Raw genomic sequence first — 15,270 nt, 5'->3', positions numbered from 1 at the left:
AAGAAAAAAGAAAAAAAAAAAATATTGGACCTGGGTTATTGAAGAAAATGTAACTTGGTTCTTTATGATGTTGAAATAAATAGCAAGTAGGGCATTCTTAGGCTTAAATATAAAGTGAGAGATGTGTACTAATACAACTCATGATTCATTAACTCAAAATTGAAAATACTAATACGCATCTCCCACTTTATATCCTGCGTACTGGAACCTAAATTCATACTCATTTTCGTGACATGTTTGGATGTCAATTTGTGGTTAGATTACAACTCTTACACATGGGAACGACACTAATACTTGGTGAAAATATACATTTGGGTGTAGCAATCACAAGCTGACACTAGAGTATGCTGTGGATTTGGAGGTGAAATAGGCGTGTCCCTAGAAATTTTTTTCTCCAATAGCACAAAAGGAAATCTGGACCATACTAGGGCTCCAAATACTAATGGTCTACAAAATACAGAGGCCCGATCAGCCCAGCTTTAGCTGTTGCTAGGATCAATTCATTAACCAAAAAACTTATTGTGTATAAGCCTACAGAGTTCCATTGTTTCATGTCTTCCGATAGTATTGAATCTTTCCAGTTCACCAGTTGGTTTTCCTGCTATTATTTCACTTACCTGCTTGTCCTTGGTCAGGATTATCATACTAGTGAAACCTTGAGCTTTTGCTTGGTGAATAGCTTCCCTGGCAGCCAGCATTGTTGAGTGCTTTGGATTTGGGTCTTTACTGGAATGACACCCTTTAAAGTAAACACCTCTTTGTCCTCCCTGTATTATGCTAAGTATGCTATTCCTCCTCGTTCCAGCTTTTTCCTGCTATGGCCTTTTGTCAGTAGAAGAATCTGCTGGTCTTGCTGGATCTTCTTGGTCAATGGTCATTTCAGATTGGTATTGAGTCACTAAGTGATTCCTGTCTTCCCTGTTGATGTAGGCTCTCTGCTGTACCTGTCAATCAAAATGTTACAAGCCATTTAGTATTTCATGAGGGTTTGGTACCTTACCTTCAAATAGGGGTTGGTTTCTGCATTTCCATATTGTCCACAGAGTCATAGCAATGGTGCTGTCAAAGCTGGGGTTGAGGTTTTTATACTGCCTTTATGTTCTGCAGCCAATGTTCAAGCCAGTGATGGATAGAACTAGGCTGCAAAATATCTGATCTGAGATTGATACTTGAACCTAGCCACATTACTTTTGTAGATAGACATGTGAGGAATAAATGATCCAGGTGTTCCTCTTGAGACTGGCACAAGACACTTTTTCTGTTACTATGTTCCTTTTTTGTTAGCAAGATTTCACAGGCAAGGCATATTGCAACAAATCAAATGATGACTTTCTTTCATTCTGCTTTTCCTTTGCATTAATGCCCTTCCATATTTGATTATGTGCCTGTTTTAGTTTAGATTAGGATCAATTAGATTAGTTTGGATTAGGATTAGTTTTATTAATAGCTTGTTGGATTAGATTTATTTTGAATTTAAATGTAATCTTTATCTTATAAAGTCACCATTTATATGGCTTTATGTTGAATAATAAAGCAGGTTTGGAGTTTGGACTCCCTTGAAGTAGTCCATATATCAATTAAAAGGTTTTGGTTCCTTGAAGCAACCAATAAAAAATTGGGTACACATCATATTTAGAGATGGACAAAGTTTAGCTATAAAATTGGTTGTATCTTAAGGCTACAACCTTACTCAATATCTTTTTCTTGGAGGTGAATTTTTACAAATCCACCATTGGGTCACATTTTCTTCTTATATTCTCCATGCTTGCAAAATTTCTAGAAAATTAAAGATTAATAGTTATATTATCAATAACTTGTTTAAATTGCAAGTTTTTGTAGTTTAATATTATACATAAAATATAATCTTATAGATCATATAGTAAATAATATCCGATTGACACAAAATTTGACACGTGTATTAAGAGCGTAAAGAACATGCAATCTAGCGGTTAGATTTTTGAAATATGTAGTAATGTTAATGATATTGAGTAAGGTTGTAGTTTTAGGCTACAACCAATATTGTAGCTAAACTTTGTCATTTAGAGATTAGGGGAGAGATAGAGAAGTGACAAAGACATCTGAATATGCAAATGAAATAATACAACTACAGGAGACATACCTTTACATTAGACACACAAAAAAAATTGAACAAAACGATGCAGAAGTACCTTGACATATTTCCTCATTCAAATTTTGATCAAGCTGTTCTGATATCCCTGGTTGGACTGTCCAAATTCATTGAACACACTGAAGCCAATCCTGCTGAATATGTGCAACACACCTCCTTTGGACACTGGCAACTGGCTTGAGCTCCACACAAACATATGCAGCTCCTTGCTACTAAAGCCCTCTTTCTCTTGCGATTATTGTTGCTGAGTTTTCGTGCTTTTAGTAATAGTTGACGAGAAGTACTCCGAGTTGGGCACAGAGTATGGCACAATAGTCTGCGTAGGATGAAACTTGGACCTTGGAGATGAGACAGTTTGAGCTGTTGGTGCACAATTCTCTTTGAAATTCGGCGGCCTCTAGGTTGGACCTCTTCATAGTTGTCATGGAAGATACTAGAATTCTGAGGAGGAGGAGGAGGAGGAGAACACCTGCATTCTACATGGACTCCCATCCTTTTAACAAAAGGAGTAGATTTTTTGGGTGCAAAAGGTGGGAAAAATATTTCACAAGACAGCTCAACTTGGTTTCGATAGCCTAGCTTCAAGTCTTGAAATTGCTTCTGCAATGAGCTTTGAGGTCTACAGAAAAACCAAAGATGGTCAAAGCTATTTTTGAATAAGATTCCTCTTTTGAATGTTCGTCTACTACCATTGATGGAAATGTCAACACGATAACAATAATCACTATAATCATCCTCCATTCCAAAAGCAAGACATAGACCAAATGTGGGAAATTCTGGACCAATCCAGAATGATATGGATTTTTCGACACTTTGATGGTTGAACCAATTTGGAATGTCATGTCCAGGTAGTATAATTTCATATTCATCATCTCCTTGGGATATTCTTCTAGATAACTGTGGATCCATTGATATGTCGCTTCTGACACCTAAACATGATATATTTGGTGGAAGTCCTAAAATTTCTCCAAACTGCATTGAATTAGCAAATTCAAGGAATTACAACTTAGCAAATCTAGTCATGTATTTGTGAAGGTAACAACATTGGTTTCTTGATAACTTTAAGAGAGAGACAGAGAGGGAGAGAGAGAAACCTGAAGGAATAAATTGCTTGATGATTGTGAATTCAGCGAGTAGCAGTTTGATGTAAGTACTTTTATTATACTTTGTGGAAGCCTTGGAATTTCCTGAAGTTCATTGCACCTTTCAATGAAAAGCATATGCAATCTCTCAAATTTGCCAAAGAATTTTGGAAGGGTAATAACATTGCTATCGGTGATTTATAAACTTTCCAATGAGAAGGGGCAAAAAGAAGTCAATATAAAATCTATTTCCGAGGGAATCTTAAAGAAATTAAGAGATAGATAATTCAAGCTCGGAAAAACATATTTGGGAAGTATTCATTCTCGAGGTCCTTTGGAAATATGACATCTCCATAAAGAGAGAGCCTCTCAATATGTTGTAATTTATAAATGCTACTTGGAAGATGTACCAAATGGTTTCCGAGGAGTAAGCTCTTAAGTCCAATGAGATTCCCAAATGATGAAGGAAATTCACAAATACCACTTGAGTGCAATGCTAACTTGCCTAAACATTTCATTTCTTGAGAAATATCCGGGAACTTCTTAAGGCTTGAGCAGCCAGTAAGAGTCAAAGATGCAAGAGATTTCATCATGAGACAACTTGGAAGAATTCGAAGTTTAGTGCAATTGCTGAGTTCCCATACTTCAAGCTTTTCAAGATGCCCGACAGAGTCATGAACCTCAATTAAATTCGTACAATACCTAAGATCCAATTCTTTTATGTTTGGGGCCTTTGATAAGTCAGGTAATTTCCTAATGTATTTACACCAACTGAAATTCACATATTTCAAGGTTTCGGACGAAAATATCTGTAGAAGAAAAAAAAATTAGAATATAGTTTTAAAAAGTAATAATTTATAAATATTATTAATAAAAATACCTGCTTGAATTTTTTCTCTAATCGACTGCCAGACATGTTGAGTGCAACCAATTTCTTAGGACAAAAATTGGTTGGCAATGAAGAAAATGGATATCCAGGCCAATCAAGAAATCTTAATTCATTGGGAAGATATTCAAGGTGTCCAGAGCTATGTAGATTACGAATTATAAGTAATTTGAGATTTTTCATCTTAAGAAATTGCTTCTTTAACTACACCTTCATTGGTTTAGGTGAGCACAACATTATGCCTTGAATTTTATCTGACCCCTAGTTGGACAAAGCAACAAGTGAATCACATTACACAATAGAATTAAAAAGAAAAAAATTATTAAAAGGAAAAATATGGAGAAGAAATTGACTACATCTACCATGTGAAGAAAATGGAGAAAGTGAATCAAAACAGATAATACCTCATTTTCAATTAGTAGGTCAAGACCATCCTTATAAAACCATAGCCTGCTACGTTTTTTGGGCTTCCGTGGTGATTCTTGTCGAACAATTTCCCTACCCATTTGTTGTAGCAAGTCGTGCATCGACAATTTATTGTATTGATCAATAGTCAAAAGACACTTATCAATAAGTTTTGGAATACCAGATACTGGGTATAAATCACAGGTTTCCAGTATATCCACAACATAATCCATGTAATGTCCATTGAAGAAACACGCAATATCGAGGAAAATATCCATTTCAGTTTCGTCTAGTCCTTCATAACTTATTTTCAATATTTTTTGAATATCTTTATTTGGAAAATTTTCATACTTATATAATGAATTTTTCCATTCGGGTATTTTTCTTCCATGCAAATCAGCACCCATTATTGTTAAAGCTAATGGAAGGCCTTTGGCATTACGTATTACTTGGTTTGCAAGTTCCAAATAATCTTCCTTGGGTTCGTTTCTCTTGAAAGCATATTGATTAAAGAGTTCAAAAGCTTCATGTTCATTTAAGCCCTTTACCTCATAGGTTGAAAGACCATTTCCAAAAGTATCTAGCAAGTGTCTATCTCTTGTTGTTATAATAATTCTACTTCCAGAAGCAAACCAATCACATCTTCCAAGCAAGTTTTCTATTTGGTCTAATTCATCCACACCATCAAGAATTACAAGAACCCTTTTGCCACAAAGACTTTCATTTATCATGTTGATTCCTCTAGATATGCTGCCCACCTTCAAATTCTTATTCCCTAAGATATCAAAAAGAAGTGTCTCTTGCAGTTGGATTATGCCTTCATCTGTCTTTGACTTCTCTCTAATGTTCTCTAGAAAGCTTCTTCCATCAAAGAGATAAAAAATCCTATTATAAATAGCTTTTGCGATTGTGGTTTTACCAACTCCACCAAGGCCATAGATCCCTACCATGTGAACATCAATTGATTCTATATCTAAAAGTAATTCTATGGCCTCTGCTCGAGAATTTATTCCCACTGGATATTTAGCAACAAATAATGGCATACGATATAATTTTGAATTTGATACCTCTTCGACAATTCCTTGGATAAATTCGAATTCAGTACAACTGCAATTCATTGAAAATTAACAACAATGAGTTAGATTATAAACAGGAAATAAGAGTGTAAACTAAATTCAAGATGTTTAGTTTGTACATTATAACTAAAGTATCACTAATTAAAGTAAGGGACATGTAACTCATAAATTGAATAACTATAATTTTATTAGGATGTTTTTTGGGCACTTAGCAATTTTGTTGTCACACTCTAACCTAATGAGTGGACTAGGTACGTGAAAGTAGCCACACTTATAAAGTTGTCACTATAGAGGCATTCAACGCCTTTTGATAGAGTAGTAACTATCCTCAAAGAACTATCACATCAAACTAAATTCAATTGCTCGAATAATCTCCAAAGTAACAACAAAAAGAAAAATCCAAAATCTCAAGTGCATAAAATATTAAAATTTTACAAGAAATATAATAATTTTTCATAAATAAGACATTTATTTCTAACAATTTCATACTAGTAAGGGAAAATGTCATAAATCTCAAATAGTACCTACTCAAAAACTCCTTTCAAACTTCTAGCATTCTCCAAACTTAACCAAAAACTCAATCATACATCGATGCATGAAATTGCTGAAAGAGTATCCAAAATACTGTATTTGATTACTCTAAGGTCTTCTCAATGATATAAAACCATTCTTGAATTCCCTTAACTACTAATATCAATTCCTAATGGTAAGAACTATCAAAATTCTATTATTCAGGCACAATTCACAAAGAAACATTCATAAATCATGACCTATATGTCTAGATCTACCATCCGTATTTCACATGAAAACATGCCAAAGATATATATATATATATATATATATATATATATATATAACTAACCTCCTAGGCAATCACTATTCCAAAACAATAGATCAATAGCAAAAAGAAATTTTTTTGGAAACTTAGCTTGAGAATTGATAGCCTCTTCTCTCAAAGTCTTTGGGTACTTTCCTCTTTGGGATGTCTAAGAGGCGGAAACAACTTATGACTCTAAGAGCAACCGCATTAGTAAGTGTAAAAGTTTCCTTTTGTTTTACACTAAAAGCTTATTTTTTCTATTTTACACAATCAATTTGCAAAAACACCCGCATCAGATTATCTATAATACACCATCTTTTATTAAAATAATTCTTTTTCACATTTTTTTATTACTTCCCTTACACACACACGGCCCGACCACCTTACCAAACACCACTTCTCTGAACACACTCTCTCTTTCTTTTTCTCCTTCTTCTTTCTACTTTCTTCTTCTCCTTCTTTCTTCTTCTACGATTTTTCTTCTTTAGCATCTTCTTTATTTCTTCTTTTTCTTTTTCTTTTGCTATTCTTTCTTTCTTTCTTCTTCTTCTTTTTCATTTCTAAAAAAAAAATTCTTTCCCTTTCTCCCCCTCTCTTTCTCTATCAAATTGGTGCTCTCTTCAAATCTGAAAAAAAATCTCTCTACCAAGCTTCCATGGCTCAATACATTCACACACTCTCTCTCTCATGGCGGCGGCAAGCTTGGGTTTTGGGTTGATTTGTATTTTGCCAAATGAGTTTTCTATTGTGTTTTATTTTGAGTTGATTTTGCTTTGAGTTGATTTTAATTTGGGTTTGTGAGTTGATTGTGTTTGGATTAAATTGATGTTGTAATGGGTTGGTTGTGGTGGTGGTGGTTGGTTAGTTGTAATGGTGGATGGATGTTGGTGGTTGGCTTTGGCTTCTTCTTCTTCTTCTTCTTCTTGGCGTTGAAGAGTGGGTGAGAGAGAGTTTGACAAGGCAAGGGAGAGGAGAGAGAAAAAAAAATCATATAGAAAGCTATAGTAACCGTGCATATATGCACGGTTACTGTAGCAATTTTGCATATAAACAGTGTTTTAGACAGATGGGTAGTTTTTGAGCAAGAATGTGTAAAATTTGCAACTTTTTCTATTTTGCACGGATTGGTGCGATTGCTCTAAGGGGGGGGGGGGGGGGATAGGTTCCCTAACCTAGGGTTTAAATATTATAACATAGGAGTGGCAATTTGTGTTGGTGGATCATGTCAAAGTGGAGGTATTATATTACAATATGAGTTAACTCTAACACGACACATTTAATAATCTCGTCAAAGTTGCTAAATATAATATAACTTGTTTATTAAATGAGTTGAGACCACACAATTTACGTAGCATGCTTAATAAATAATTTGTGTTGAGTTGACATAGACACAGCCCATTTCAACCCATTTAAAGAATATGACTCAAATTAGGGGTGGCAATTCGTGTTCACATGTCGGGTTCGTGTCATGTTAACTCATGCATATCCGACTATATGAGTTAATACTAACCCAATATGTTTCTTAAACGGGTTAAGATTCCTCAACCCTAACATTACCCATTTATTAAATGGGTCAGTTGTGTCGACTTGTTTATTTGATTTTATCAAAATGAAGAAAAAAATTTATGAAAAAAAAAAAAATTTAATATAAAAGAATTAATGAGTAACTGCATCACAAATAATCATTTAAAACTAAAACATATCTCAATATTACAAATAATCAATCACAATATGTTAAAGAAAATCAACCATAGCAACTAATAAGTTTATATACCTAGGGTTTGAAGGGTATATTGGTAAAATTTCATTTAATTAAATAGGTCAGATGAGTCAAATAGGTTCCATCGATTGAACACTAACTCAGCCCGTTTATCAAACGAGTCTATCGTGTCAACCCGAATATGACACGAACTTATTAAGCCTCAACCCATAACTACTAATTTCATGTCAAGTTCGCAAGTCGTGTCCAATTTTGCCACCCCTAACTTAAACTGACTAACATATTTTTATATTTGTAAGCATATAAACTATATTTTAGGCAAAAAGGTTAGGGGTTTTTGAATTTCAATGAAGAATTTATCAATATAAGAATTAAGATTATTTTAATTACTCAATTGTATATTTAAAATTTAAACTTATACTGGATAAAAATGACATTTATTTTTATAGGTTAAATGGGTCTATGTCAAAATGGAACTTGTTTTGACATAAATAATGAATCTAGTCATTTTGAGTTGACTGTGTGATGCCAGAGTATAGGGATAGGTAATAGGTTGTGTGGCAACCATGAATGCAACATGTGTCATTTTGTGTATGTGTCTAATCGTCATTTTCTAAAAATTATTCAGTCAAAATTATTTATGGAGTCTTGTCATTTTGTATGTGCAACAAGTGTCTTTTGATTAAGAAAATTATTTGCAAGTTTGTGTTGCTTTGGAATTGAGTAAATCCTCCTCACAATCAAGAGTGGCTTGGTCGAATTGAGTGGCATATGTAAGTTACTTCTGCTCCCCCTATTGAGTAGCATCCTAAGACTATCATTTTTTTCTTTGGTTGAATCTTTGGTTTAACCAACACAAGTTATAACCTACATCATCATTGTGGGTCAAACAAGTTAACATAGGCCAAAGGCCTTGTAGCTGAATTGACACCTCCCCATGCACAAAGTGCTTAGGGGTCTAGGGGGAAAGGGTTCAAGTCGCGGGGTTAGCAGCATGTTGTAATTATCTAAAAAAAAAAAAAAAAAAGCAAGTCAACATAGAATAGACTCATTTATTAATCTATATATATCTAAAAACTGAAGTGTAGCATTTATTGTTGTTACGCTCCAGTTGAGCCACATCAGCATCCACGTCATTATCATTTTTCTTTCCAATTTACCTATAATTTTTTTTTAACATTTACTCTTTTTTTTTTAATAAAATATTTACACTTTCTCCAACATTTCTCTATCTCTTACTTTTTCATCTCCCCACTACCCACTACCCACTACCCTCTACCTTAATATCACTCTTCATCTTTCCCTTCATCTTCCTTTTTTTTGTCCTTTCTTATTCACAACCTCTTACTATAAATTTTTCATTCTCTCTTCCATTCTTTACATACTTTTCCCTCACAAAAAATGGTTCTCTCTCTCAATTTTTCGGTGGATTTTTTTTTTTTCTTTTCATCTTTGCTTTAGGTTGATAAATTGTTGTGTTCTTTAGAACTTTATATTGAGCTGATGCGATTTAGTTTTGTGATTTAAGTTTTTTTCTCTCTTTAATTGTTAATTTTATTATATGTGTTTTTCTTTAAATTCTTAGTTTGAGTTGCTTTGAATTCACCTATTTAGTTGTTCTATATATGTTATTTTTGTACAACATGACATTTGTTCTATAAAATTCCTTTTAGACTTGATACCTTACCTTTTCATTTGATTTGTTTTTTCTCTCCCCATGTGTAGTGATTGACTTCTAACAAAAATTATTCTATTTATATATTTAGAAATCTATTTCTTCTTAATTCCAATAGATTAAATTTTGTATGGGCCATAAGGAACAAAGGGGTCCATAATGCACTCATGTTCTCCTCATATCATGATAAATCTGAGTAGTTGAATAGTGTTGTTTAATTTACCACTATTACATATTTTTTCCTAAAAGCTACATACCATCGATCATAACACCAAATGAATATTTCAAAGTTCATTTGCATGATTACTTTGCTGTGTGGTGAGTTGAAACATTGTTGGGTAATGATGTACGTTAGATTGAATGTGTAGCCTCTTGACTTGCAAAGGGTAAGTATTGATTTATGCTAAGTTTTTGTTTTTGGTATTCTTTAGAGCTATAATGGTTGATAGGTCTAATGATGGTCCATTAATTCATGCGAGGCTTCAATCTCACCCAAATGACAAGCAACAAAACAAGACAATTCATGTTTAGCTTTTAGGTTTATTCTTTCAAAAAAAAAAAAAAAAGCTTAGCTTTCTTGTATAACCACCAATTCGTTTTGTTAACTCAACATCATAAAGCAACTTTAATTTAGTTATATGGATAGGGTTTATCATTTTTCATGTTGCAATCTATATATATATATTCAAGCTAAAATCAATAGCACTACAACAATTGACCATTTAAATTCAGTCATATCCTCCATATCATTAAATTATTAATATTTTCTCTCATTTTTTTAATTTTTAAAAATTAAACATATAATGTTTTAATTAAATACAAATAAATAAAAAATTCCTTATAAAATCACACTCATTTTTTTAACATTTATACTTTCTCCAACATTTCTCATTCGTTTCACATATTCATCTCCCCACTACTTTCTACCTTAATATCACTCTTCTTCTTTCTCTTTATCTTCATTTATTTTGTTTCTTCTTATTCTTATCCTCTTGTTATAAAATTTTCATTATCTTTTCTATTCTTTATTTCTATGCATAATTTTCCCTCACAAAAAAAGGTTATTCTCTCTCTCTCAATTTTTGGTGGATTTCTTTTATTTTTCTTTCATCTCTACTTTAGGTTATTAATTTTTTTTGTATTTTTAATAACTCTACTTTGAATTGATGCAATTTATTTATTTATTTTATTTTTTTTCTCTCTGATTGTTAAATGTTATCCTATTGCATTATAAAGAATATAATATTATTTTATTACATAACGTGATTTGGATAATTTTATCATATAAGAATTTTACATAAGTTAAATAGACAATAGTAAAACAACAACAACAACAACAACAACAACAACAATAATAGTAACTAGCTTTTGAGCACGCGCTCATGCGCGTGCTTAGAGGCTCTTCTATTTTTTGGGTAAAGATTAATAATTTGCATTTATTATAATTTGGGATTTCTACCTTTTCTAATCCAAAAAAAAAAAAAAAAATTAAGGGTGTAATGAAATTAAAAAAAAAATTGAAAAAAAAAAAGGAAGACAGAAGAAACAAATACATTGTGATGAAGTTAAAAAAAAAATGAATATGTGGGGTGGGTTTTGTAAATTGGAGGAGTTTTAAAACTAACAAAGGAGTAATCCTATTTTGTAGGAAATTAGTGAGTAGAAGTAGGAATTTAAATCAACGTAAAAGTAAGAGTTTATTAGAAGTAAGAAGGTATTTCAATGTAAAAGTAGGAATTTATTATTTTTGTCAATTTACTATTTTAACCCCATTTTTAAGTTGTTGGTTAATTAATTTAAGAGTATTTTTGACAGGAAAAAAAACAATAACTAACTTTTTGAATCCTCTTAATATATGCAGATAATAATAATAATAATAATATATATATATATATATTTATTTATTTATGAGATAAGTCTAAAAAAATTATCATGCACAATGTGCGGGTTTGCGACTAGTTATGTAAAAAATGGATGATCTATTTTGATATGAACCCATTTACACTAAACACTAACCCATAAAAAAACTTGTTGGATTAGTGAGTCATGTCAAATATTCCCACCTCAATTACAAGACCAGTGTCAAAATTACTAAGTCTTCTCCTACAAAGAAAAAGTCCTATTGTCTTTTTCCTTTGGAACCGGGTGTTGAGGCTCATTTTCGACAAAGCCCAGTAAGAGAAAAGGCCCAGCAACATGGGCAGAACAAAGTTAGCAAGCAAGAAAAATCCATTGAGCCCAAGTGGCAGGAATGAATGGCTTACAGGCTCATAAAGTGGGCCCTGAAGAAGCAAACGGGCCTGAATGGGCTCGGAAATAGAGAAGAAGCAAACCCATGGATAGTATGTAGAAAAGCGAGAATAGGCCACAGTAGGTCCAAAGTAATGTAAGCAAAAAAAGTAAGGGGCTAATGGAAGACCCATCAGCCCCAAGGATGAAGTATAAAGTAATTGGGCCAGGGAAGCCCAAGAGAGTTAGTAAAGGCCCATGGGAAAGCAGGATTGGAAAAGGGCCGAGGAAGCCCAAGGAAAGTAGATGGGCTAAGGATGCCCAAGAGGAAAATGGGACACAGGAGCTTGCAAACAGTGTGAGGAAAGACCCAGTGAATACACTGAGTCACTGGGAGGGAAATAAACAGCAGGCCCAAAGAAGCCCAACAAGATTGAGCCAAGCAACGTTACAGCAGGAATAACAGAGTGGTATGGCAGGAAAATACTAGCCAGGCCACGGAGTGAACACAAAATAGGCCGGGGGAAGGAAGACCCATGATCCAACAAAGCCCAATCCCCAAAAGAAGCAAGTCATAAAGAATGGTAGATTGGAAAACAACCCACGCTATAAGAAGCCAAAAATGCACGACAGAACATACAGACCAATCTCCAGATCACGGCAAATGGGTGAGCAGTAGACGAAGAAGGTGAAGCACGCGTGAGACCTAGGCACCACCAGCCTGTGCCCAGTCAATATAGGCAGTGGTGGGTCATGGGTCAGAGAGCATGGTTTGGCGGTGGGGAGAGTAAAAAACCTATTCTGAGGTTCTTACTTAGGCTCTTTTGGGGGAAATGTCCTGTTGGGATGACATACCACCCAAAAGAAGAAAGGATGAGTTGGAACCACCAGGTGCATGCCATAAGGGATAGAGAGAGAGAGAGAGAGAGCACACACATTGTAATGGGTAGAAAAAGCCACAACAAGCAAAAAAACAAAATAGCCTTCTTTGTCTGGTAGAGGGGAACGGCACAGCCAGCACAGGTAATTGGTGGTGGCTAAACCACTAACGACCAGTAAATGGTCGGCAAGGACACCCACACTAGACAAAGGCAGTTAATGGCTAAAACAGTAAATATTAGTCACGGTAGGCTCTATAAAGGACCCCTTGTTGTGCACTGAGGAGGGGGATTCGAAAAATCACGGTAATACAAATTTTTAGAGAAAAACATAACCTAGAAGTAAGCATTGAGAAGGGAGGAAGTAAAACAAAATAAAAGGAAAACTAAGAAGTAGAAAGGAGAGAAAAAGAAAAAGCAGAGAGTTTAGAATGGCAGACATGCACCAATATGTTGATTTCCTCTCTCCCTCAATAGCCTTGCTCTCTATAAAAGGCAAAAAGATTTGTATTTGGGCATGGACCATTTAGGTCTGTTCTCTCAAATCAATTAATTTCTTCTCTGAGATTACTCGCGTTGAGGGAACAGTTTTTCCCTTCTTGGTATCAACCCCGTGTATTACTTGGCGTGGCAGACTAACACTTTGATTTTGCTAACTCTATTTTTAGCTTATTCTGTGTACAAAGGGCCTTTTGTTGCTCACTTTCATTTATTGTGGCTAAAAGTAGTGATTGTGCTTCTTATACCATCTTTATTATATCTACCTGCCATAACTTACTCACAGTGATTCTGCCTGCCATGGGTCTGTGATTAAACTCTAACGAACGGGGCATAGTTTGTGCACAACCCAGACCAAAATGAGTTACAATTAGACCGGTCCCGACTCCCTTACTCAGAACATTTGGGCCAAATACCGCAGGAGACAGCCCAGCCCAACATTTCCAAAAAGGCCCACTACACCGGGTATCATAATTTCCCCCATTTATAAGATTTAGTCCTCTAAATTCATCTCAAAGTGAACCAAGCCACTAGGCTTCTGTTGCGCATGAACACTAATGCCACCATTTGTGATTGTCTATAAGATTTTCCTAGTATCGTAAAAGAACTACTAAATTACGAAAACTTCTTTGGATACATATAATTCCGGTCTAAGTAGTTCTTTATATTTCTTCCATAATGAATAAAAATATCAGTGCCTATTCTGTCAAAATATCCCAAATAATGTGATAATTATCAATCACTATTCTCTAATTGCTCAAAAGTTAAAAGTGATCTCCAATAATTATAATGAAAAAAAAAATTCATGATTATTTCAAAGTGCATCATATGATATCCATTTAACTCTATACCTCAATATTAGGTAATGCTTTTATTCTTTCACGAGTTCAAACTAGTTCACAATGCATGTAAATGTTTTTCCTCCCTCAAAGCGCGTAAAAGGAAAGTTTCAAGATGACCTTAGAGAATCAACTAAGCACTAACATTGTGTCTATGTCATAGAATACCTTGGTAATACCTCAATCATGTAAACTATCATTTGCGATTAGAATAAATAAGATAACCTAATAATAAGCTCATTTATTTCTATCTTTATCCTATAACTAATTACCTTCTTAGAAAAATATGATGACAAAAACAAAAATTACTTTAATAATTTGTCAAAACTTAGGGGAAACAAAGAAGAAGAAGCAAAGTAATAATTAGGGCCGGGTAGTTGTTTAACAATAATCTAGTGGTCACTCCAAAACTATTAAAACTCTTAAAAGCAAAAAGTAATCAGTAGATACATACTTGTGCTTGTAATGCCAACCAGAAATATTGGCCACTTCATATAAAGCATTCCTCCACCTTTGTACCTTCTCAACATCCTTAAATTTTTCTTCATGTTTAGCAAGTGCTTCCCCGAACTTTCCTTTTTGTTTACGAATTTCTGATGGATCAACATTGTAAAAAACTGGTCGCACCAACTGATCATTCTTCTTACACTCAAGAATTTTGACAAGTTCATCCAAGCATTGAGTAGAGAATGCATAGTTTTCAGAGAATACGATTATTGAAATCATTGAACTCTCAATAGTTTTGAAAAGTTCAGTAGAAATTTGTTCTCCCATTAGGAGATTATTATTGATGAAGGTGTGAATGCCCTGCTGACACAAAGCGTTATACAAGTGACTCGTGAAACCAAGACGGGTATCTTCACCTTTGAAACTTAAGAAGACATCAAAGTTCTTGGATTGATGAGTGAAAGCGGAAGATGAGGCTCCTCTGCTAGTTACAAGCGCCATTGGGATTTCTATGAGTAGATGGATGAGAAAAAAATCTGATAGGAGAAAGGAAGATGTGAAAGGGGTTGCCAATATATGACTGAGAA

At 34.1% G+C, this 15,270-nt stretch overlaps 1 protein-coding gene across 1 annotated transcript; it reads right to left on the bottom strand.

Moving 5' to 3' along the window:
* Positions 1 to 815: 815 nt before the first annotated feature.
* On the bottom strand, positions 816 to 15,184 carry LOC115980190 (disease resistance protein RPP5-like). The gene is made up of 6 exons (XM_031102469.1): positions 14,691 to 15,184; positions 4,501 to 5,608; positions 3,621 to 4,019; positions 2,818 to 3,100; positions 1,001 to 1,020; positions 816 to 944 (listed from the first exon to the last, which is right to left on the bottom strand). Exons 1-6 carry the CDS (start codon positions 15,182 to 15,184, stop codon positions 816 to 818), a joined length of 2,433 nt encoding a protein of 810 aa, XP_030958329.1.
* Between the last annotated feature and the right edge of the window lie 86 nt (positions 15,185 to 15,270).

Source organism: Quercus lobata, chromosome 3 (assembly GCF_001633185.2).
Source record: "Quercus lobata isolate SW786 chromosome 3, ValleyOak3.0 Primary Assembly, whole genome shotgun sequence".
Classification (NCBI taxonomy): Eukaryota; Viridiplantae; Streptophyta; class Magnoliopsida; order Fagales; family Fagaceae; genus Quercus; species Quercus lobata.
The sequence above is the reverse complement of the archived record's forward strand: the minus strand, read 5'-3'. Positions and strand labels throughout refer to the sequence as shown.

Excerpts from the sequence above, each read along its gene's own strand:
- LOC115980190 (XM_031102469.1), bottom strand. The coding sequence starts at position 15,184 with ATGGCGCTTGTAACTAGCAGAGGAGCCTCATCTTCCGCTTTCACTCAT. Across the intron at positions 1,021-2,817 it reads TGTTGACATTTCCATCAATG|AAACCAACCCCTATTTGAAG; the intron begins GTAGTAGACGAA and ends ATGGAAATGCAG. Across the intron at positions 945-1,000 it reads AAACCAACCCCTATTTGAAG|GTACAGCAGAGAGCCTACAT; the intron begins GTAAGGTACCAA and ends TTTGATTGACAG.